General features: G+C 39.1%; 1 protein-coding gene across 1 annotated transcript in view; it reads right to left on the reverse strand.

Annotated features, from left to right (window-relative positions):
• The window catches only part of SYNE1 (spectrin repeat containing nuclear envelope protein 1), a 515,591-nt gene that overhangs the window by 324,672 nt on the left and 164,323 nt on the right, over positions 1–26,596 (reverse strand). Inside the window, exons 9-18 of the mRNA XM_090041573.1 lie at positions 26,260–26,367; positions 24,396–24,533; positions 21,108–21,272; positions 14,996–15,108; positions 14,192–14,360; positions 9,851–9,947; positions 7,568–7,770; positions 3,405–3,569; positions 604–756; positions 14–157 (exon numbers count right to left, since the gene is read on the reverse strand). Coding sequence (XP_089897699.1) covers positions 14–157; positions 604–756; positions 3,405–3,569; positions 7,568–7,770; positions 9,851–9,947; positions 14,192–14,360; positions 14,996–15,108; positions 21,108–21,272; positions 24,396–24,533; positions 26,260–26,367 — 1,455 coding nt within the window. The remainder of the gene's footprint in view (positions 1–13; positions 158–603; positions 757–3,404; positions 3,570–7,567; positions 7,771–9,850; positions 9,948–14,191; positions 14,361–14,995; positions 15,109–21,107; positions 21,273–24,395; positions 24,534–26,259; positions 26,368–26,596) is intronic.

Raw genomic sequence — 26,596 nt, forward strand, 5'->3', positions numbered from 1 at the left:
TGTGTTTCAGTACCCTGCCTAGCTGCTCTTTGATTCCTTTCATAGTTGCAAACATTTCATTGACTTCTTCTTGGGGAATTTCTTTTGTAACGAGCTGTGCTGTCTTTGTAATCATCTTGTACTGTGCTTCCATGACAGGCATCTTCTGTTTAATACCCTGCAACACATATTTCAACAGGTATAATTATGTGTTCATGTGACACATCAGCTTGTTCTCAGGATGGTTATAGGAGATAGAGCCAACTCTCAATTCCTTTCCATTGCCTTAATGAACATAAATCAGGTCTAGAACATACTTGATAAAAGTGAATCAGAAGGACTGACATTTTCAATATTCTCAACTAAAATTAGGCATTCGGCCTACCTTATGTATGACAGCGAGCTCAGAAAAGCTCACTATCTTGAGAATGTGTCCCATACATGTCCCTCATAGAATGAAATAATTTGGTTTACCTATAGTAATATTACACAAAAAACTCAAATTGTACCATCTGGTATGACCAATGTTGATAATATCTAAAAACAATCATCATAGCCTCCCTTAAAATTAAACATGCGACTAATTCTGTCCTGTAGGAAAAAGGCAGAAAGGGAAAAACTCACTTCCAGATCTTGGACAAACATTTTGACATTTAGAAAGGAGACTTCTATAGGCACAGAAAATTTCCCATTGGCTCCATCAAGAAAAGCTGACAAAGTGGCTACTCCATCCAGATATTCTCTTCTCATTTTGTCCAATTCATCTGCCCGAGCGTACTACAAGAATGAAAAAAAAAAACAAAGAGCATATGAAAAAATGTGACAGTACTGCTGCCTGTGGCTCTTGGAAACATTTTTTTGTTCGTTTGCATTTTATTCAGCATCATTTTAGTAAGCTTTTAAGCTAAGCATCCAGACAGAATTTTTTAAGAAAACCCTTTAAAATAAACATGGTCCTTTCAGGAATAGGAAAACTTATTTAAAATTACACAAATTCAAAACTACACTGTTCACAACTCTATCCATAAAGCAGTATTTAAACATTTTTTAAGAAGTGGATTATTTAAGACCCTCTTTTCCACATGGTTTTTAAAACAAACTCTCTGCTACCTTCTCATAACTTACCAATTCCTGAAGGTCCCTTTACTCTGAAGCTTCAGGTTTCACCCTTTGCTCGCTGTGGACCCTGACAAGGATGCACATATTTAACTCTAAAATTGAAAGAGTTTCTCTCAAAACTCAAACTGAGTCTGGCTAACTTTGTGGGCAAAAGACCAATAATCTCCTGGCATTCTCAGTCTCTGTATTTTAGCATCTGGTTTAATAATAAAGAAACTCTGGCACAGGGCCTCTGGTGTCCTTCACATTTCTTGCATTAGAAAAACTGTAAGACTGAAAAGCCATAAACAGCAACAAATAAAGATTCAGTAGCCTCTGAAATTCAGTAGACAGGCAAAACAGGTGAAGGTTAACAAGGTTAAAGAGGGATGGGATGTCAGAGAACCCACTGTGAACTGGAGTAAAAGAAGGACTTAGGAACGGCTAGAAGGAAGATAAAAGATGGGGGGAAAAAACAAGTAGCAAAGTTGTTGGAAGGTCACAGAAATTCCTGGGTAGCAGGAGATGGAAAAACACTTCAGAACGTACAGGGAAGCATTCACACTTTGGAAATTACATTTTCCAGAGTGTAAGCCACTCTGTTCCTCACTAACAATTAATAAAACTGTGCTTATATTATAAGCAACTGTCTGGAGAACTAAAATAAGAGCCATATACTGTATGGTGAGAGCCTACTGCATGCAACTGGACTAATAATGTGAGTAAAAAGGACAAGATTTAGCCTCAGGTAAGTTTTTTAAAGTAATTAAAGGGGAAAATGTTTCTAGCCAACTACTAGTAATAACTTCATTTCAGATATTCTAAATTATGTATGTGAATGGGGCAGGCATTTATATACAGCTGTATCTCACACACTTTCTCTCATTTAAATAAAATTCTTAAAATGGCATTTCTTTCCTACCAGTTGAGTCTCTTTCTTCAAATGAAATTTGCTATATCATACATTTTTTACTAAACAAAATAGAACAAACTAGGCAAAAATGATTAAAATGTTGTTTCTTTTACCCTGTGGTCATTAGAATTAAATGTAGATTTCTTTCCAATTCATAAAACAAAATCAAACCCCCTTGAGCATTCTGAGAGTGTATCCAGTACTTTGCTGAAAGTTACTTTCACGCTGGAGTTAATGTTCACCTGAGTTAACGTCTCCATACTTGAGTTAATGTGTTTTAGCTACAATTAAAAACAGACCGCAGGGCTGTGAAATAGAAATTACATTACCAGAAAGAACTAAGAGACAGCAGACTATCAGAAGAAAGGGAATATTAAGGAGAATTGAGTAAGGGAATATTACTACCATTAAGAAGGAGAGGGAGTTACTAACACCTGTGAAATGAAGCCTTTAGAAGGAATCAGTTAGATTATAAAACTATGGAGTTAAGTGAGTCCCTCGCTGCTGCCTGAATAGAAATACTGCTGCCAATGCCAGGTAGTTTGTTTAAAACTTTGGGTGGAGACAGAACCAAGGGGAGGTAGCACTACGCACCCCCTGGACCCACCCCTTGATGTCAGCATGGCTTTGGAGTTCTTTTTAAACTTGCATGCTCCTGCTGCTGACTGCTTTTATCTTTACAATAAGTGGGTACATCTCCCATTAAAAAGCAAGGGCGGGGGAGCAGAGTGGTTAAGGTATTTCTCAATGGCTCCAGAGCTGTGAATTCAAGCTATACTCACAAGTTGTGCCAAAGAGCATCTTCAGCCAACCCAGCTGTAAATTGGCAGTTGGTCATCCCAGCTGTAAATTGGCAGAGTGGTTAAGGTATTTCTCAATGGCTCCAGAGCTGTGAATTCAAGCTATACTCACAAGTTGTGCCAAAGAGCATCTTCAGCCAACCCAGCTGTAAATTGGCAGTTGGTCATTCCAGCTGAGATGTTAAAGATGCCTGTGTGTTGCTGGCTATAGAAAGTGGCAGATGCCCAACCCTCCAGTAGAGCAGGGCCAAAGAGCATTGGCCAAATGTAAATAGATGACTGACCATTCAGGCTGGGAAGGTAATGGATGTTAATCACCTCATGCCCTTGTGCATTGTTGTCTACAGGAAGTGGTAAATGGCTCACTATGTTTATACAGACTATTGGGGTTTTTTGTTCATTGGCTTTTATTTCTGTCTCTATGTCTGTATCTACTCATCTCAAAAAAAGACAGAAATACAGTGACCTTTTCTTTCTGCTGGCATTTATAAAAAGAATTGCATTAGATATAGCCTAAAGCTTCCTGGAAAGTTGTCCAAGCAGCCTTCATTGGGCCCCACAACATAGCAATGCAGTAATGATAGTTTTAAAACAGCAATCATAAAAATGCATACCTGCTTAACCTGCATGAACAGCTCTCTCCATCTTCCATTTAGAAGTAGTAATTGCTGTTTAAGATCTCTGGAAATAGTTTCATCACAGGTTTCAATAAGAAAGTTACCAGCATCATTCATGGCTGTGTGCTGCTGGATCCAATGAGGTAAATGTCGGAAGAAGTCCTAAATAACAAAATACAACAAGCACCGTAACATTTTGCATAAGTTTCATAAAATAAATTCAAGTCACCAACTACAGGCAAAGATAAGCCTTTTCCTTTTAGGCACTAAAGGATGCAAAGTGTATGTCTTACATTGCAAATTTATACCTTAAAGAACTAGCAAGATAGCCTGCTATTTTAATGGAAGGAGAGATAGTCTGCCTGTTGTCTATAAATCAGTATCTATACTTTACTTGGTAGCCACACTTAAATCACACTACTCTCATTCAAATTTCTGAACTACTAATTTCAGTGGGCTAGATAACAGTCTGAACTATATGCTTGCATCTAGTAGGAACTGCCCTGTCCTACCTTCCAAATCCTGTACAGGTTACCTGGATATAAGGTCCATGGGTAGTGCAGTAAACACTACCCTATTTACCTATTTACTCTCCCATAAAAGCAGGTGAGTGAAAAAGAACCTGGGGGAAAGAAGGTGGCGCAGGGAGTGAATGAATGGAGCCTCTCTAGTATGCTGGTCTGCCCAATGGAATATGCTTTTGTGTGTATGAAGGGAAGGCAGGGTTAATTCTCAGTTAGTACAGAATCCTTAACAAATGACTCACTATCCTCCTTTGCCCTCTCCCCAGCCTAAAAAGAAGGGAAAACCAAAGAAGAAATTGGGCACCAGACATCTGATTCTAAAGTACAATGACTTCAAGGGTTGCTCCTGTAATGTTGCCATTTATACAACGTCCTGGTGGCATAACTATACAAGAATAATCTAAGCTCATTTTATATTAGCAATCTCAAGGTTTCAAAAAGTTACATCATTTGTTAAAAACAGGTGATTCAGATTTCATAATTTACCAACATTCATAATACTTCCAGTATGGCTACATAGAAAATAATAACAAGACATACATTAAGTTTTCATTGTTTAAAGCAGTGGTTCTCAACTTTTTTAGACTCGGGCCACTGCTCGTAAAATGCCAGCTCTTAGTTTTTACTTGCTTTTTGATTACAGACAAATAATAAAACAGTTCTTCTTTTGCAAAGAACTCAGAGACTTCAACAGGTCAGACTGTTTGCAAAACTATGGATTCCTATCTGAAATATCTGAGTTTATAGCGTGAAACATGTTTGCATACCTAATAGAATTAATATTACATAGCACTCTGCATCACCTTTTAAAAAAACTCAAGGCACCCAAAGATGTCATGGCACCCTAGCTGAGTATCACTGGGCTAGGGAGGTGACTAGGGACTATTTTATTTATCATTCCTCTCAATCCATCAGAGATGTTCTTTAAAAAATGACTGGAGCCCTAGCTTCTTGATGTAATCTACCCACATTTTGCTTTTCTCAACAGTGTCCCCTCCTCCTGATCCTTTCCTTTCTATTTAAGATCCTTGCTTTCTACAGTCCATTCATAGCATTTGACAAACCAGTCTCTCTCTAAGATGCCACCCTACCCTGCCTTCTGTCTGGATTTCCTCACAATCCCTTCCAGGTGCCTTACATAAACCTGCAAAGGGAGGGGTCTAGGCACACTACTGAGGTTGTGCTGAGACAGATCAGAGAGACTGTTGCAACTGGGTACATTTACATGTGCACTTTACTGCACGGTAGACTAATTATATCTGCAGTAAGGTATTACAGTCTATGGATGCGCCAGTATCAGGGTGCAGTAAATTAATTAACGTGTGCCATAAGACAGTACTATTGGGGATAGCACTATCATACGGAAGTGTAATTAACTGTGCTGAAACACCCATTGAAGATGCTGACATTTCACCTGGTCAGCCCAGCCAGCTGGGGGCTTGCTCTGCCCCAGCTCAAATTGCTGCTGTCTCAGGAACATATGTAGATGCTGCACCCAGAAGCAGCTGACTCCCGCTCAAATTGCCCCAGAGTTTATTGTGTCACATTAACTGCACATATAGATACATCCACTGAGACTATATAATATTTGCAATGAATGGTGGTAACCACCTGCAGATCCACTTGCAAAACACACAAGATTAGTGGGTGATTTTCAGTGGGCAACAAATCTGTTCTGCCTGACAGAATAACGCAGTGGAATTGCCATCAGAAACTCCTCAGAAAGGATTTCCCTTATGTGCATTTGAAATTATTGAGCCATATTCTTCATGGCTACTTACTTTCTAGTGGTTACTGGTGTTCCAGGAAGACTGGATTATTCTATGGTAAGACACACTGTTTGTTGTATTTCGACTATTTTTAGAGAACCCATGTAAATCTACCCTAGTCGTATTTGGGCAAGTATCCAAATGATGCACTAAAAGGTTCAAGACAGAATTTCTACAACTAGAGATTATCAACAGAAAGCCAGGAAGGTCATTTCATTTTAGCTTTCCAAGCAAAATAATGGTACATATACAATATTTGAAATCAGTCAGAGATAGAGGAAAGAGGAGAAAGAATGATGGTGCAGTATGAAGCTTTCACGGCCAATGTTTGGAATGCACCATAGTTATTGTGAGCAGTGAAGATAAGAGAATTATGCTGGACTCCTCAGTTAAATCCTAGTAAAATCCTTATTTCACACTTCAGTATTCTGAATTTTTACATATGTTATAGAACCAATATTTTAAAAATGCTTTATTTCATATTATTTATGGTATTTTATCATTTTAGTCCACCTGCAAACAATGCTGCTTTGTCACCGAGAACTGAACTGTACAAACCTCAGCAAGAAAGTTAAAGCTAATAAATTATAGAAGCCTATAAAAATATCAAAGACAAGTTTCCCTATTTAATTTTGATAGTATCTTAAGACCTAGTACTTCATTTTCAAAGTGTTCAGCACCACATGTGAATTCTGTTACCCATCAGTACACTGGGAACAGAGTCTTGGTCAGTGTAATCTAAGGAAGAAAGTCAAATGTTGGGGAAAATGCATTATATTTGTGTGTCAGAACATTTTATTTTTTGAAATGGTGCATATTTGAAATTGCCCACAGACCTGGGACATTAAAAGTACTCAAACAACTTCCCTGTAGATGGATTAGTGAAAGGGTCAGAATGTGGGTAAAAGTCAGAAGGGAGTGAATTTATCATATTAATATCAGCAGTGATTATGTAGTATTATATACACACGCTCATGTTTTTATTTTAAAAATCTGCTTTAAAATGAAGCTTTAAAACTCCAGACAAATACAGACTAATTTTGTCTAAAATATTCATACACAAAGAATATACTGGTACTTCATCTCACAGATGATGCACAAGCCCCACATACATACTGCTGAAGGCCACGTGCTAAACTGTATATATCATGTTTTCTACCATCTCAGCTGCCCACTAATCAAATGTATCAGGACTGTTCACAATGGGCTGAATTCTATTTCCCTTTCCATGCCCAAGTGGCAGTTTTCCAGCTATACAACTAGTATTTTTGGCACTTACGTATAGCTTGTGATTACCCGTGCATTGTGGATATGTGTGTGTATAGAATAAGCATGCACAGTATACTATGCACTGGCAAGACAGGTATTCTACCACATATGAGCGCCCATTCTGGACACATAAGTGGAAGTCATGAAAATAAATTTGGCTAAAAACCCATGACTGAAGTGTATTAGGCACCACAAGAGAAAGAGGGCTAACCTGTGGGTGTAAACTAACAGCTGTGCAGTTGGGGCACTTACCCAGGAAATAATAATCATCTTTTCCACTGCTGTGCGTATATGTATGTACATGTGTGTACCTCAGAACAATTATGATATATATATATATATTCACACAGAAAGTGGGATAGGAATCTGAAGTTCTCTGATGCTGGAATTGGGAGAATCATTATATAGAGATATGTCAATTTACCTAGCAGCTAAAATTACTTTCCAATTCTTAGCATAGAGCCTCCTATTTCATCAATAATTTTTTGTTAAAACACATAGATAACTCATTTTCTAAAACTTCTAAGCTTTAACTCCTCACCAAACCCTGATAAAAAGCACATCCCAAAGCTGGATTAAATAACTACTTATGCCTTACCTTTTTGGCTAATTCAGGCTGATTCAGCATTTTTTCAGCATCCTCCAGCCAGGCTTGTAGACTGGCCACAGTGCTGCTGTATCTGTCCCAGTTAGCAATCACTTCTTCTAACATGCTCCTTACACTTCTCACCTCTACTGACAGGTTCCTCCACTGTGCTGTTGTTTCATTCATGAATTTCATTACATTTTCTACTTCTTCCACTGAAATACATATAGCAATGGTGAATATTTAAACATGAATTAAAACTTTTGAGCTGAGGGCTACCATGTTTAGAACTATTTAAATGAGATACATTTATTAACAAAAATTCTAAAATATTTTAGTATTTTTTTAAAGAAATAAAACAGGAAATCATACTTTCTTCTCTTTTCCTTTTTAGGAGGTTAGATATACAGAGTCATACTGAAGGCATAATCTCATGTTAATGCAACATTAAGACCAAGGAATTAAGCATATATTCTATGAATTAAGATATGCAAAAAAATGCCAAGTTTCCCATATATTGTTGATTTATGCTCTTGTTGTTGGTTATGTGTACTGTTGACAAGTTTGTTTTTTTAAGGAAATAAAATACTACCCAAGTACAATACCAGTGCTTCTCAACCAGGATGTTGTGGCATCCTAGAATCCTTTCAAGGGTGCCACAAGCTTCCATGCATTGTTAGGGCCCCTCTACATGTGCATGACAGGCGGCATGATTGTGGGATCACACATTATATTCTATCATCCCTAATTGCTGGTGCAGGGGGAGCTCAATCCTGGGCAAGTTCCTGTGGCTGAGAGTCCCTTCAGCTGCTGAGATCTCCCAGCCATTGGAGTGTACCCCCCACTTCACCTCCCCAAGGCTGGGAGACCACAACTGCTGCTATCTCCCAGCCATGTGGGGCTCCATGTTCCCTTGGGACTGGGAGACTGCAGCAGTGCCCTGTGGCTGCTAGGACCCAGAGTCCCATAGCTATGGGCTCTGAGTCCTGGTACTTATGAGGCACTGCCAGGACCCAGAGTCTTCAGTTGCTGAACACTGCCAGGGCTGAGGGGCCCTCAGCTGCAGGGCTCCCAGCCCTGGCTCTGTACAGTGCACTCCTGTGGCTGGGAACTCAGTCAGCTGACAAGAGTCCCAGCTGTAGGGGACAAGTGCAAATTAAAACTGGACAGCAACCAGCTATAAAGTTAGTACATATTTTTGAGGGCTAATTTTAGAGCTGGTTGGACCTTTTAATGCATCATAGCAACTTTGCACGTATAGCTGGTTAATTGAGAAATACCTGTAACGTACAGAGGGGGTCTTAGGTGTACAAACATGATTTACAAGATAAATCCATAGATTTCAAATAGGAAATCTTAGCATTTAAAATATTCTGGCCTGGTGTGGTTTTTCTTAGTTCTTTGTAATAGAAACTTGCTATATTATTTTTCTGTATTCAAAAAATTAGTGAAAACTAATAACCTACATTTTCCAAGGGTTGCCTCAAATCTAATGAGGAATGTTTCATGTTTAGTGAGGGGTGCTTTGGGTCTAAAAAGATTAAGAACTACTGCACTACCCCATAATACACAGTGACTCAGCAAAGTACTTCCATTTACAAAACATTCAGTGAAATTCTACTCCCATTTGTACCTGCATAAATGTAAATTGATGCCACTGAATTTTTGTCATAAAAAAAAATCACGTCCATGACATGCTTAATTTCTCAGATATATGAGAACTCATTGGGAACTCAATAAAGGACAAATATAATTTCTCCTTCACTGGAAGGCTGAAGCTACAGGCCGACCCCAATACAGCAAAAAACAGCAAAAATCTTTATTAATAATCATTGTTGTTCTGATTACTATTAAATATATGTTCTACTTATTTTTGGAGGGAGTTCTGGTTTTTCAAATAGAGAGGGGGAGACTAGCAAAGCATAGGTGGTCTAAGCTTTCTATGCTTTTTCAGTTCTCAGACACTAATCACATTCTCACATCACCTTGAAGTTACCTTGCTCTTTCTAAGTTGCAAAGCTTTCACATGTACACAAAAAAGAACACTTTAACAATTAATACTCATGTTCTCATTGTATCTTTCTAGTATTTGTGAGGTCAATACAAACACAGATAAATCCATTGAGTTTTAGTCTGACTAGATCCCAGATGACTAACTGAGCTGCAGTGCACCTGAGCTAAAGTGCACTGAACAAAAGGATTGCTGGATCCTAAATACAGGAAATCCTTTAAAGGGCTATCAGAGTCAACAGTGATTAAAGGGTTACCTGAATTGCAATATATACAAGTATTTACCTGAGCCATTAGCTTTGGCATACATTTCAGCTGCCTTTTTCAAGATCTTGTATGTAACTTCATACTGCTCAAAGAATCTACTGTTTTCAATAACAGACTGAAAAGGGAAAAAATGGTTAGAGGTAAAAAAAAATCAAATGCTACGCAGTAATAATGAAGCTATTTTCCTTGAATTACTATTACATGAAGACCGGGCTTTGCAAATTGCTATATTGTTCTTCTGTTCTTGTATGAAGCAATATCCTGAATTCCTCTTGGCATTAATAATTAATTATGAAGAGTCTCCTTCAGCGAGTTTCTTGTCTTTCCAATACATATTTTTAACATACTCTGAGGTCAAGGTGATAATTGCTCTTGCTGGAATTTGTAGGGATTGACAGGCCAGGTACAGACATTACATTTGTATAGGTCTTAGTGATCAGAAACTAGTTGAAACCCATAACAGAACAGAAGTTTGGCACATATAGACTGGTCGAACCTGGCTTAAGACAGACCTGGATCAATGTGCACTCAAACTTAATTGATTTAGGTTAGACTGATGCATCAAACTTTAGTGCCAGAGCTGAGTCAGCAGAGACCCTGTCCAGCATAAACCCTTTCTGCAGCCCTGTCTCCTGCCTCTGGCCACCTCTCAGACACCAGCAGGCAGTGCAGGGAGAAAGGAGGTATCTGTGTCCCTTTATTAACCCTGTCATGAAGCATCTCATGACATACACACATACCAGGCATGTGTGAGCATTCTCCACTCCTCCTGCCACATCATCTATTAGCCACAGGCATCTGTCAGTTGCAGGCAGGCAATGCAGGACAGGGGAGTGCTCACCCATGCCCAGCAGCCCGCTGTATGGTGCTGCACCCCTTCACAGGCTGGGGGAGGTCTATTTAGCTCAGTGGCAGGCCTTTGTGTACATTGTAGGATGCTTCATGATGGGGTTCATGCAGGGATACAGATGCTTCCCTTCCCCTGTGCTGCCCTCCTGCATCTGACCAATGCCTGCGGCTGACCAATAACACAGCAGGAGAAGGGGGGAATGCTTACCCACGCCAGGCACCCTCCCACCAAAGGGCAAACACGTGTTGCTTGCTACCAGTCTAAACTATCAGATTCACCCAAAGAACCTTGTCTGCCAGTCTAAACTATGCCACTTACAGAAAACTGCATAACTTAGATTAATTCTTGGGCTTTTTTAAATGTCTGTACTTAGGTTTAGAATTCAGCAAGGTCCAAAGACCTGACTGAAGAGTTATTATTTATTATTCAGTAAATAACTCTTCTGCTGAGATCTAAGTGGAAATGCATCAATACGAAGCCTCTGTGTGGTAGTGGGTTTCACTCTAAGAGAAGAAACATATTCCTTTAACTCTTTTTCACCTCTTCTGAAACAGGTGGAAAGTTGCATTAAAGAAGCACTGCATTGAAAGAGGCTGCTTTTTCCAAGTGCTGTATAAGGTTTTACCTTTGGGATTATTTCAAAGACTCTTGTGTCCTGCTTTGAACTTTTAGTTCTAACCAGAGCTGATTCAATAATTTATAAGAAGTGCTAGAGTCAACATTTTTTGCTTCTTTTAATGAATAATCTGCTTGTTTTTTAAAATATATTTTTCAAGAAAAAATTGTCATACACCTTTAATAATTTTGGTTCTATATGAGGAGTTTCTGCACAAGCAATACATTTAAAATATCCAAAATCTGAGCTGTGTGTGTTAGCTATTATTGGCCATACAGCTCACATGTTACATTTCAGTTCTATGATGGGACGATTAGTTGTTAAAATCTAGTATCTGATGTGAATATTCTCAGAGGGCATGTCTACACTGCAAAAATGATGTGTGGCAATCATAATCATATGAGAACTTCAGCTCTTTCCAATAACTTTCATCCCCCTTTCAAATACGTGGAAATAGAATGCAAAAGTAGGCAATATTGTTAAAGCAAATGCTGCTGAAATGCTGAAAGAATTTTTTTGCAAATATTTTGTAATATATATCTAATTCTGTTTCTGCCTGTTGGTAGTTCTGATGCTTCAGATTGAACACTATTATGTAGAAATATTATATTGCCAATCTATATTTGGGAAACTTAATTCTTTATGTATTTGTCCTCAGTTAATACTGAAAACTGAAAATAAACAAATTAAAATTATTATAAATTAAATAAAAATTATTCTGCTCAAAATGTTGCATGCACCTGTCTCAATAACAATGAACAATATCTGTCAATATTTTAAATAAATCAAGTAAATACTTTTTGACTTTAAATTAGCCCTGCAATGTAGAAGCCATTTTGTCATCAGAAGCACTTTTTGCCATTAGATGCATACTGAAGCCTCAGCACAATTTTGCAAAGTACTACAGTTCATGTAATTTAAGCATGTAATTCTGTAAAGTAAATGGGAAAATAAACATTTGAAAAGATAAGCATCTATTTGTTAAAACAAGAAAACCTAATTATCTCATTTGATCTTCAATGGTAATTTAATTTGTTGGGCATGGACAGACACACTTACATGGTTTTAAGAGGGCAGAGACTTACAGCTTGTGGGGATATGTCAGCTAAATCAGGTGTGACTGTTTCAGTTGCCTGCTCTTAACTGACATTAAATGAAGTTAAACTGTAAAACTTACCCAGAATGAATAAAAGGGAGTAAATAAAAGAACAAAGGTTTAGCTTTCATTTTACATAAAATAGAGGGGACATATGGAACAATTACCTGGGATCAGATGAACTGTGGTAAATCTCCACCCTTTTAGAGCAGTATAACTTTTTCATCAATTTATGTCCTTTGACTCTTAAGAGAAGCCTTTCAATAGTCCAGTCTTCGGTAGCAGAATATTATTGCTATCATAGTTATTACTGTCCTATAAATAATACCCCTTCAATCTATCTAATGCTCTTGTTTAAACTGATTCTATAACTGAATTATTTTTAGTGTGAGATCTAAATTCCCTACATTAAAGCATTTGAAGGTAGGGAATACAGAGCATAGGCAGAGCCCAATATCAGCTTTGTACTCTTTCCTTGGCAGCCTCCTCCTCACATGAATTTCTCAAAGTTGTCATGGCTTAAGGCTTGGGATGGGAAGTACAACTGAACAAATGAAGAAGAAACATTTGTCAGTAAATACCTAACAGTTTTAGAGATGGTACATAGAAAGCATCCAAAAGGGCACAATTTGAACCAATGTGAGAGTGATGTTGTAGCTATCATGGTCCAGGAAATATGAGAGAGGCAAGGATTTTGTGGGTGATATCTTTTATTGGACAAATTACATGGTTGGGATAGTCTTAGACATGCTTTTCAATACAGTATATGAAAAAACGGTTTTCCAAAGCAGAAAAGGAACAAAAGACATCATACATAAAAGCTGCACAGCAGGGGAAAATATTCTGGCTTAAAAAGACATAATTACTTGTATATTAACATACTTAATTATGTATGCAGATACTTTGTTTTCAGCCTTACATCTCTCATTCCTTATAGCTATCATTACTCAGAACTTTTTCTTTAGCTTCACAGACGGACTGTGCGCTATCCTTGCATGCTGCATCTCTTTGGTTTTAACAATGGAAACTTTGCATGCAAATTGATTTGCAATTCTACCTATGAACTGCAGATACGTGGGCTTTCAAATCCCAAATCACTTCCCAGTAAGTTAGGGTTGGGGGGCAGATAGTTAGCACTTCTAAGAGCTGAAGGCACAAACAGCATTATATTCACTCTGATATCCTCATTTTGCATCTCAGAGAGGGAATCATCATATAACTGATCCCAAAGTTGCACTACTTTGTAGAGGGGGACAATATCCATACTTGGTAATGCTCCCTGTTTCTCTGTGCAGAGTCTTCATTTGAATGAAGACTTGCATCCAGGTAGTGGTTGCTGTTGGAGCGGATAATAATAAGAAAGCTCCACACCAGCTGTCAAGTACAGGGTTTCACCAGCATTTCTTTGTCAGTAAGGGAATTCCTCCTCAAAGGAGAATTCAGCCAGCAGCTTACTTACAAAAGGTGGGTAATTTCTTACCTAGCTATCACATTTTGTGGCTCAGTTTTTATTATACACATTCAGAATCGGAACAATTTACTAGTCATAACAGGTGAAAACATTAGGAAGTGATCAGTGTGGAAAGATGTACCATGTCTTCAGCCCAGATTATATCGAAGGAGGTCAATCCTCCCCTTGTGTATACTCTTTATGCAAAGTCCCTTTTTAAAAGTGCAGTCAGAGAAAACTGGTGACTAACAAATTTGGGTTTTTTCTCTATAGGCCCTTAGACTCCTTATTTTCAGTCATTTTGAATGTGTATACTTCAAATAATCAAGAAGAAAACAAATACTTACAATATAATTTTGTAGAAGTAACTCAACCGACTCTCTCCTCCCATATTTGATAATCCATGATTTTAACTTGGATTCTGCAAGAACTAGGAGTGACAGCAGCCGGTACTTCAGTTCCAGGAATTCCATTTTCAACAGATGGAGCTCAGATGAAGAGGTAACAAAATTAAACCTAGGAATGAATCATACTGTAGTAAAACAGTGCAACATTCCGTACGTAGGAGAAACTGAGAGATTTTTTTTTTAGAGGCTCAAGCTATTGTGTTATCTGTGCTATATCTTTCTAACATTTGATCTAATGCAAAACCTGCAGGCATATTTAATTCTGTCTGGTCAACACCCTGAAGGCTGCTCATTTATAGCAAACATATTTTAAATCTGCTTATTCAGAGAAGTAAATAATCAATTTAGGTATATGACTAAATTATTTTCATGACCAAGTCATCCCTCTTCCAATTCTTTCATAAGCATCACAAGTGTTGTTATATAATATTCCTTCTTCTGCCAAGTAATAACATACTTGGTAAGAAAATATATTCCTTTTTCAAGTCCCACAGTGTATTTAAGTTGACCCCTAGCACTTATTAATTGACCCCCAGCACTTATTAATTACTATCAGGCTGCTCAGCATACTATATACTGAATATGTTATTATACATATTACAATGTATATATTATATATTATATAGGAGATATGTGTATACAAATACTTTTCCTTTTCTCAACTTGTACATGCAAAGATATAAAGCAAACAAGTTCCTTGTCATTCACAGAAGATGTTTAATGTAAGATTGAAAATCTTCTTACCTTTCTGCCATATCCTCTAGCTGCTCAGGTGGAACAGGCACTCCATTAACAGACCTAGCTCGGTGGATCTCTTGGAAGGTCTTTTTGTGACCATCTACATTTTTCAATAGATCCTGATTTGATTGAAAAAAGAAGAGAGAGAGAAAGAGAAAGAGAGAGACAGAGAGAGAAAGGGAGAGAGAGACAGAGAAGGCTCACAGTAGGGTAGTAACTAATAAGCACAATTTTAAGGCTGCACTGATGAGTCAATGTAGTTAAGTATTTGATTGTGCTGTCACATTTGCATGCAAGGTTATGCCTATAATAAAAGCTTTTACAGCAGCTTGAGAATTTACATAAGGAAACTACCTTGTAGGATACTCTGCTAAAGCTGTATCTAATAATTATGGCACATTTCAAAACAGATGACACACACGCACTGCCTCAACTAAAGGTTTAAAGAGAAATGAATTCTCCTATTATTTCTGCAGCCTTTACAATAAGCTTACAATTATTCAAATTACAAGTGTAAATAATATTGCTAAATTTACTGTTTACAGCCGTAGTAGATACTAACCTTTTTAATGTATTGCTTCATATATTAAGGAATAATGCCCCTACATAAAACCAGAAGATCTAGAGCTCCTTATGTAAGTGCATATTCAGTATATAGTGAACTCCTGACTCTCAGTATCACAGGGTTCAGTGCTTGCATTCTGTATGTTATACAAACCAACACCTAACCTGTATGCTTGTGATAAGATGTGAACCAGCGTAAGCCTTATAATAAGAGCACATTTAGACTGTATCTAAGCAACATCGCTTCAAAGGCTTTACTGGAGATTACTTATTAAAATGAATGACTGGCAACAGTCTCCAAAGAGGTATCCATACCATAGCATGTCAAGGCTTCAGAAGGCTCCCAGAATGTGAGACAGGATAGTTTTGGTACAGTCTTTTGGAGAAATTGATGAGTAGGATATTGACAAAGAAAATCATGTGGAGTTGCTTCCTCCCCACCCCCATCCCCACCCAAGGAAGTGGAGTAAGCAAAATGCAGACTAATAAATTGATCTACAAAGTCTACCTCTTCCCAGAGAGTCCTACACAATACATTCTGATGTTTATACAATGTACTTACTCAAGTCAACGAATTGCCTTCCCCATTCCCCATTAGCTTCTAGCAACCTCTCTCTTTTCAATTACCTCTCTCTTTTCAACCTTGCCTTTTCTGAAAGAAAGCTGGCTGGGAAGGGAGATGCATCAAGCTTTGTCAGGCAATGGGGAAATTAAATAGCTTCCAGAATCAAGAAACTCTCACCAAAGACAACCTAGCCCCTTTCTTGTTTAAAGGAGGGAAGTTTGTTTCTTCTGACTTCATTTGGCCCTGTACAGCATAAGGAGGAAAGTGTTCCCTAAAATATAGAAATTGATGCCAAAATATTTAAGACCAAATTCTATTAGGCTCTGTCCACATAGATGGTACTTATTTACAGTTGGTAACTCTTTGTTCCCTGCAGTGCAGACATATAAGCATACAGTCACATGCCACGCATGATCAACACACCTGCACATATACCTGGGCATAAGTCCCCCCTGGCAGTGGAGGAGGAAGGGCCTCTTATATTTTAGCCCAGTGGTTAAGGCACTCATGCAGTTAGTAGGCGACTAGGGATGATTTGATCCTGCATTTCATCTGACTTCTTAGTATAGTACTCTAACCACTACACCACATAGCAGGTATTACTTAGTATTCACTCCAGCACTGAATCTGAGCTACTATACCCTGAATTTAATACTCATGAAATGAAATGAAGGGAGATTGATTGGCAAGTTTGTACTCCACTAGGAACAAGGACCCAGATTAGAATCCAAGGCCTGTTTCCTTCTAGGGCAGCAGCCATCTCACTGGGCCAGATAGCTTCTTGATCTCTTCCTTCTGGTCCTATATACTTCCCTGTCTCAGTCCCAGAAACCCATCTTCAAATGTAGCCCCACATGTAAAGATTAGAGCATTATTCTGGGAAGTCAAAGACATAGGGGCCTAGAACCTGACTACCATACTTCCTAGACAAATGCCCTAACCATTCAGCTATTGGAGCTAAAATCCAGGAGGATGGTCCTCAAGTCCCACTACTCATAGGTTTTTGTCTGACTACAATTTTGTGATGTACATATAATTTTGGTTTGTGTACATAGTTGCATACATGCTTAGCAATTATGTACTCCACTACACATGTTCAGTATTAATATGTATATATACAGTATGTGCCCATTCTCCCTGGGTAACAGAGAATAACAGAACTGCAAACTGCCTAAGTGCCAAAACCACTATTTATGCATCTGGAAACCTGCCATTAAGGCACATAAAGGGTAATATATTTCCATCTTTAGAGCTCTGGGCTAGGGACAGAAGTTGCACAGAAATTGGTTATAAGTGATCAGAAACTGGTTTAAACCTGTAACAGATCAGAAGCTCAGTCCACATGAATCAGTTTCAAAATGGTTGCAATGGGTTTAAGATAAACCTGGTTGAATGCAGTATCAGACCTAAATGATTTGGGTCAAACTGGTTTATGAAACTTCTGTCCAAGACCCTGTCCTGGTTCAAGTTAAATCACAGTCCCCCAGCATCCCAGCATGGTTTCCAGCCCTGGGCCGGTCTGTGCTGTCAGTTCCAGAAAGCAGGGCTGGCCCCACCCCTCTGCTGCCTAGTTGGAGCAGTGAGGGCTGGCTGATAAAGTGAGAATTGTGGAGGCAAACCCAGCTGAGGATGCAGCCCAGTCTGGGGTGGGGGAGAGAACTGCCTGCCCCCCCAGACAAACCCCAACTGGGGTCTGGGACCAGGGAGGGAATTAAACACCCATTCCTCCACTCAAACTTGCTGTTAGATGCAACTGTGGACTACAAATCCCAGAGGCACCTAGAAGCAAGGAGAGGAAGTAATGAGCAATCCAGCAGAGTCTTGCTGCTGTACTTCTGGGCTGCAAATCCAGAGACCTTGGGGGCGGCAGGAAGAGGAAGCAAACACACAGCCAGAGAGCTGTGCTCTAGCACCCTCCAGCTTCTGGCCTGAGCTACATTTCTTGAATCAAAGGTAGATGTCTGTTCACTTCTTCAATTTAATCTGTGCAGCTTAGATTAACCTGCAGAGGCTGAATCAATTCAGCCTCAGGCTTTTTGACTGCCTGTACTTAGCCTTACACTCCAAAACCAGCAATTTACAGTTCGTCCACAAATGAACTGCAAATTCCATGAAAACTAGCCTGGATGCAATGTATTGCCGATACAGAGCCAGTTATGGTCCCCATGCTGCAAATCATTATACTCACATTTAACTTTATGCCTTGGTTTCAATATAAGTCTCTGCAGGATGCATTCTAAGCAACTTAATGTATTCTGTATTAACTAGAACTTCAGCATGGCCCTACAGCATAGCACTATCTAAAACACCCTGGGATAATCCACATGGATAATGTGTTAAGATCAACTAAAAAATAAAAAAAGCTTGCTGGAAAGAGTTATAAACAAACTGAAACACTGCTGTTTATTAGACAAGAAGCAAATAAGAATTTTGCATACTTGATTAATACAACAAAAGTAAACTCCCACAGTCCAGAAAGTTGATACAATTTCTACTAATCCTTCTCATGTTGTCTTTATGCCATTTGCATTATATCCAGGGTGTGAAAAATCAGCCTGACACCTACTAACTTAAGAACTAAGCTAATTTCTCATAACAGAAATTCCCAGTTCTGCCACAGCCCCCGGGATTTTACAGTGACCTGCAAGGTAAATAAAACTGAACTTCTTGGGGGGGTGGGAGGGAGTGGCATTGTTTGTTTTGTTTCTTCATGATATGCAGATTAGGGCTGTAGGGTTTATATTTTCAGAAAAAAGAAGAGCGTTCTGCTTCTTACTTTCAGAGGGTCCTGGTTTTTGTCTACATTATAAAATAGGATCTTGAATATTTTGGAAAACTAGTGAAATTATAGCATAAGAGAAGAACCTTAATGGATGTAAAACTGACAAGAGTCCTTGAAAATGTTTCAAAGAGCATTTAAGGGGAAAGAGTAAATATCTTAAAGATTCAACACTAAAGAAGTTGAGATCTCAAAATAAAGCAAAAGCTGTGTTATCTGGCACTTTACCAACCGGAAAGATCTACTAACTGGCATCTGTCAATACAAAACTTCCTTCCGAGGGACACAGCAAAAGTAAAACCGGAAGTCCCACTGGCAGTTTTGCCACCACGGGCTGAGTTCTTGTTCTTCTTCACTTCTTCCTTGTAGACCACGGCCCAGGGCACAGCAGCCTGTGTGGGGCCCTCCTTCCTATCCCTCAGCACACTGATGCCAGGGAGTGAAAGCCCTGGTGCACTGGATGCAGTCTATTTGATTAACCATATTTGGTTAAGCATATTTGATTAACTGGCACCCCCCATTCCCAGGAAATGTCAGATAACATAGCTTTTACTGTACAGATCTTTAAGACAAGCCCCTGTAAGTCTTCCAGAACTTATGCTAGATGCCCCAATGCAGTCAAATCCAGCACTGATAATCCAGATATTTCCAAAGCCCCTCTTTTGTTATTCTTGATATTTCCAACATCTTTTTCTCCTAAGAAACTTGTCAGGCCTTAATATACTGCACTGGGTATAATCAATAGCAAAGGGTATTATTGGAACTTTTAGAGTGCTAGAGCAGGGGTGGGCAAAATACGGTCCATGGGCTGAATTCAGCCCACCAGGCCTTTCTATCCTGCCTGTGGGGCCCCTAAAAAATTTAGAAAATATTTATCTGTCCCTGGCTGCCTGTCAAAGGTGACAGCAGCCTGGGGCAGTAGGACCCAGGGGAGACATCAACAGGATGCAGCATCCCAGTTCTGCCTCATTCCCAGCCATTTCCTTGCCTTCCTGACCCCGCACCATGTGGCTCCTAGATGCATTGCCAAACTGCAGAAGCACAGTGCCCACACTGGTACCCTGGGGGCATGTGTGTATAGGGAAGGACTGTGTGTGTAGAGAGGGACTCTGTGTGTGTGTGTGTGTGTGTGTGTGTGTGTGTGTGTGTATGTATGAGTATGTAGGGAGGGAGGGACTCTGTGTGTGTTCATAGGGTGGGTCCCACACCCACACCCCACCATATACATGCATCCACACACCCCCTGACACTGCCACACATGCAGACCCCCACACCCACCCCAACCACCCTCCCCCCCACAAACTGCATACCCACTCACCCCCACAAAAACACCTATACCCTCCCCCACACCCCACATACCCACACACTCATAGCCACCCAAAAACCTATACCCACCCCACCACAATTAAAAGAGTAAGACTTGATTTTAAGCTATTATATAAAATCGCCTCTACATACACTATACAAACATGTGTAAACCAGGACAAAAATACTTTTAGAAATCAAATTAATGAATGTTTTAGATGTTCACTTTTTAGAATATAATTTGGTATTGTTCTGGTTCCGAGATGGAAAAACCCCTTGCTGAAAGGGGTACTTCTGGTGGCAAGGGGAGGGACTTTTGGTAGCAAAGGTCAGGGGTTAGGGGACAGGACTTCCAGGCACAATATGGCAACTAGGGGGTGGGGCACCTGTCAAGGGGTAGGGCTACCCACGCAGCCCTTGATAACTTGCCAAATTCAGTAGGCAGCCTCTGCCAGAAATAATTTCCTGCTCCTGTGCTAGATCTCTCCAAATCCTCATTCATTTGTAAAATATTACCCCAGTGCCCTCTCAGAAAAAAAAAACAGATATCTTACAAAATAATGTTGATACCTTCTGGGATCAGTAAATTGGTAATAACACTTCACAGTCAATGGTATCATCTAACTGATCTAAAAGAACCAGCACAGACACCTGACCAATATCCTTCACTAGGAAGACACCATTAGGCCACACAGCTTGCCTATTCTACCCTGACAAAATCAGAGTGCCTTGAGTCAAAGAAATCTGAGGGCTTCCAATGTTGCCCAAGCTTCCTCAAAACACCTCACTTCTAAACATATACTATTTCATTATTATTTTTGCATCATGATTGATCCACAAACATGAGCAAAGTTAGCACATTAAAACCATAATGTTATTCAGATGGATGATTCAAATATATCTACCTTGTGGTGTTCGAGCTTCCGATGTATTGCATTTGCTGTTTCCTCATGAGCCTGTTGAATGATTATTTCTTCCTTAAGTGCAGAATCTGCTCTATATAGCCAGGCACCTATAGTACCCAAAGGTGCAGGGAGAGATTTATCAAGGAGTATATGCCAATCAAGTAGCTGAAAAAGAAAATTAAGAAAACTGAATCTCCATTAATTACACAAGCAAATATCCTGAAAAATTAGACTCTTCACAATTGGTTGCTGATTAATCACAAGATCAAAAAAAAATTAAAAGAACTATAACTAATGTTAAAGAGAGAAGCCTAGATAGTTAATGTAATTAATTTTACTTTTGAATTACCATAGTTTTTTCTCATAAACCTTGGACAGCTTTGTTCATCAGAAGTTTGTAAAGTAACTTCAATGGGCCCTAGTAAAACATGTGTACTACCAAGCATAGTCAAGTATTCTATATTTATACCACAATGATTGTTATGATAGCTTCCCAGTCCCCAACCTGAGAAATGCATGTTTCTTGAACTTTCTCTCCCTCAAAAAATGGTATTCTTCTCCAAATTATAACTATCAAAGTTACAGAAGTAGCCTTATGCACATTTGAACCATGGACAAGCTCATGGACTATATGTGAGATTACACATTAGTTAGGAAGTGCTAGTTTGAAGGAATGTTAGTCTGTGTTAAGATTAACTAGTGCTAGTAACGAGTTTCATGCCTGTGGTTAATGCCCACTAATGTGCATTGCTCAGATCTTCCTGCCTGCAGGCAGCTTGAAGGGGTGCAGCATAGTCTGCAAGGATACCAGGAGCAGGCGGGGGAGAGAATATCTTGACTGGCACTTCTGTAACTCTCAGGCCAATCAAAGCAGCACGGCAGTGATCCAAGGGTGGAGGAGACAATGGGGAGGCCAAGGAAATAACTGTGGTGGTAGGAGAGAGATCTGGAGGTGGAGAGGATGATTTGGGGGTTGGCAGCAATTGGAGGGGCAGCAGCCCAACAGCTTCCCACCCACCCATTCCCCACTTCCTGCTACCTCTCCTCCTTCCCCATTCAATTCTGCCCTCCCCCTTACCCCCACCTCCTTGACCTTTTTTCTCTCACTCCCCACTCACCCTATCCCCACCCACCTGTTGCCTATTCCCAGCTATACCCAGCTGTCAGTCCAGGGCTGTAGAATCTTGGGTGAAACCCAGTCCACCTGGAAGCAGTGCATCCTGGGATATCACAGGACTGTAAATTGGTGGTTTTATCTCAGGGGAACACCCAGAAGTTAAATTTAACTCAAACTAGGTAGAATAGCTCAAAGATAATCCTTGCTAGAAGTGACATAACTTTAAGATGCCTAAAGGGAATTCAGCAGTAGTTAATAAGCCTTAATGTGAGATCACTCAAGTTTTAAGTGTTCTAAACATGATCTTAAGTGCTCTTAACAAATTGTAAGTGCAATCTCACTCTAATACTTCACCCACTATCAGAGCTATTAACACTTATTTTATCTTAGTGAATGGCAAGAATCCTTTCAGTTTAGTGGGATACAGCACTTGTTTCTTACACTTATTTATACAAAAGCTACTTTCAATTATCAATACAAATTCTAAAACATATTCATTTTATTTTTTCCTCTTACTTTGAGTCCAGTACAATTGAATTAATAGTGGTAAAGTATACTAATTATAGTCTACTGTCATAGTCCTAATTCAGGACATTAAAAATTATGTCAAAAATCTGGTTGGTAAATATAAGATCCATGGTTGTGGTAATAATTTTACTAGATCTCATTTGGAATAACCAGAAACTCATGTTACCACTTTCAAGGAGCTTTGCCATGCCAAAGAAAAACCATTAAATCTATACATATATGTCAACATGTAGGGTTTGGTAAGGCTGATGAAAACTGTTCTGGCAAATTAGTAGGAGATACAGTACATTTTTCTGCATGATCAAAAAATAATGCTTGTATGCCAATCCTCCTTGAGGATAGCTGTGAGCTATCTACCCCAACTACACACAACTGGTCCAATAAAAAATATTGCCCTATGAAATCCTTGCCTCTTGCATAATTTCTGAATCATTACTACTACATCACACATACAATATCTACACTATCACTACCACTGCATTTTCAACAGACTTAATATTGGTATTATTAACATGTTTTCTGGAGATCAATGAGAGCCACTTCCACGTAATGATTCCTGGTAATGTTTTTGACAGCCAAGAGCTCCCAAATTAACAAAAATGCCAAAATGCACAAGGATAAAGATACAAATGCCATTTTTGTCATACAAAAGAAGAACATTTTTTCTAAAGTTCAAAATATTATGAGGGGCAAGGATTTCTTAGGGCAATATCTTTTACTGGACCAACTGTGTAGCTGGTATAAATAGCTCACACCTCCCCTCAAGGAGGATTGGCATACAAACAATATTTTTGACCAGCACAGAAAAACATACTACATCTCCTACTAATTTGCCAGAAGACTTTTCATATAGGTTTGCATTTGGTACTCATTATAAGTCCTGCTGTAGTTGGACTACTGGCTAAGAACGGATTAAAAAAGGCATTGGGCCAGGAGAAGGGAGGCTGACTTTGTCGCCCAGTCCAGAGAGCACCTCCGTAGCAGAGAAAGGAGTTCTATCTTCTGGTTAAGACAGAAGCAGTTCTGAACTGAGATGCCTAACTGCAGATGCCTAAATAGGTTCTCAACAGAAAAGTTAGGCATATATATCCTCTAAAGCACCTAAATGTTCAGGAAAAGGTTTTGTGGATCATTCCCTGGGACTTAGGGGTGCCTATACATATTCATAGAAGACATTTCCAAAGGTGCTGTAACTTTTGCACTTTACTTAAAGCACTTTAAGTATCACACCTTAAAACTTAACAAACATTTGGCTTGGTGCAAATTTCGTGCCTTGCTGTAGTTTTGTAGAGTAGGAGGCAGTGGGCACCAGACACTGCACAATGGTAACAATTAGTAATTACCACTTTGAAAAGCCTGAGTTAAATACACATGCAATAATAGCAAAGTAAGTAGGCCAAGACACACTACAGCAGTTTGCCTTACATTTAAAACACAAACAACAAGGTTTAATTAAGGCTACTTCTGCCATTTTAAAAACATTCTAAAATTGCCCACATGTAAGAAGTGATGGCTTTAGAACACTTCAAATGGTGGAAATCATCATGTGTATAGGTGTCCAACTTCCATCTACAATCTAAGTCTTATGGGAGTGTCTGTGTCTTTATTATGCCCGATACAGAATATTTATTGTTTTAACTTACCCTAGCAGAAACTCTATCCCAAGCTTGTTTCACAATAGCTTGATCAAGCGACAATTTACCATCTTTCCGTAAAGACTTAATTCCAAGTTCAACCTGTTTTCTCTTTCCTTCATACTGGACTCTGAAGTGCTTAAATGACTGCAAGATGAGCAAATAAATACAATAAATACAATCAAATGGCATGACAAAAGGGGGGAAGTATTTAATAATTTTGAACAGACAGAATATTCAGTCCAAGTGGGAACAGGTCTAGGGCCACAAATTAAGAACCCCAGCACAACATTCTTACTAAAAGTTTTAAGAGGATGACCTACTCAAGAACCCTCCATATAGATGCATGGTTCTTCTGTTGTCCTCTTCCTATCAGCTACCTAAGCATCAAGTCAAACTACAGTACATTCAATTAGATTAATAAGGTTATATTAGAAATTGGAGCTTACTTCAGGGACAGAAGAAAGCAGTGGTTGGGACAGATAGGAGCTGCAAAGAAGAATTCTAAAGGAATAAGTAAGCTTCGGGAGAAAAAGTGGATTGAAATGTATGCCATTTTACTTCTGTCATTATTGACATGACTGGTAATGCCAAACCCCAGGAAAGGAAAAGGGTTTAGGTCAGCACTTTATACATTATGCCTATAAGAATTCCACCTGCTTACAACTATCTACTAAAATCTTTAAACCAGCACTAGCAGCTAGGGGCCTGATCTTTAGTTTTGTCACATGCTTGATATCCCCAGTGAAATGAATGAATAATTCAGCTACAGAGAAGAATTCTAGGAGTAAGTATTATGGGTTAAAAAATATAGCACTGGGGCTCTGCTTAAAGATCTGCCAAAATTAAAAGGCAGACTAAAAGTTTCTTTTAACAAAAGAGATGTGCATTGCTTTACACTGCTTTAGATCTGAAACACTGCAAGTATAGATTTGTTCCTTGTAGCTAAATAGAATAAATCAAGATTTATATGGACAAATGAGCTACTCCAAATTCAGATGGAATAACTGAGCAGGCTTTGACCCAAACATGTGACTGTAATGATAGAAGAGAACTCAAAGGAGAGAAGTCAAGTGCAAGCAAAGCAAACTGCCTGTTTTTAGTATTTCCCTCAAAGTTATTAAATCATCTTCTCCCACAAAAAACAAAACCCCCCAACACACACACACCTCCCCAAAAAACCTACAGCAGGGTTCTTCAGGTGAGAAAATCTCCACCAAAATCACCCTAACGTCATCTTTTCAAGGGACTAGAATTTGTCTGTGTGGAAAAGGCAGGGAAATCAGACCCATGAGTGAATGGCTATGTGCTTCTAGAGGCCTTGTATTCTCCACATTATCTTTGGCTTTTCTCTGCTGAAGTCACACTATCCTATCCTGTATCAAGATACAAGAGGAGAAAGCTTTTTTGTTCCTGTAGAAAATATAATACAGTCCCAGATGGTATTATATATTCTGACTAAACTCCATAGGCTTGAGGTGGGGGTAAAATGAAATTTCCAGCCCTGCTAAAGACTTGCTAACACTTCTCAACTTGCCCCTTACCCTCCAAATGTCCCCCATCAAATAACCACAACATGAAGGCTTATGAAGCGTTTGTGTATGTTGCCCACCTCTTCTTAGAGGCGACTAAGCCCTTCTCAATGCTGCAGTAAGATGTATGTTAGGTAAAAATCTTCTGGATACAGTTCTACAGGGCAAAATGTGGGGTCTACATTTTCATACTTTTCAGATATGTTCCATCTGTGAAAGGCAGATACTAATGCATGTACATGCTAGCACTGCAATACTTATGAGTAAAAGACTTACAGATGCAGGGTGTGCATTATATTTAATTGGGACAAAAAAAATTCTGACAGTTTCTCGTAGGTTACCTGGTACTTCTCCTGTAAGCTTGCTTCTGTCATCTGGGCCCTCGTCAGGTCTCTTTCAAACTGTTCTACCCAAACTTTCAGGTCTCTCAGCATCAGTCTGTCTTCCTTCTGTGCAGACAGAAAAGCCAAAAGAATGTTGCAACCAGTTACTGCAGAGTGCCAAATACAGACAAGACAATGCTCTTACCTAGCAGAGAAATGTTCTTTATTACAAAACAATGTCAATATTGGCATCTGTCTCAATATTTCTGCATGCACTCTGACTGAATGACATTGTACAGGTTGGAGAGCAGAATTTAGATATCTAAATATGAGCTTCATCTAACTGGGGTGACAT

Source organism: Crocodylus siamensis, chromosome 1 (assembly GCF_052110815.1).
Source record: "Crocodylus siamensis isolate JL-2025a chromosome 1, ASM5211081v1, whole genome shotgun sequence".
Classification (NCBI taxonomy): Eukaryota; Metazoa; Chordata; order Crocodylia; family Crocodylidae; genus Crocodylus; species Crocodylus siamensis.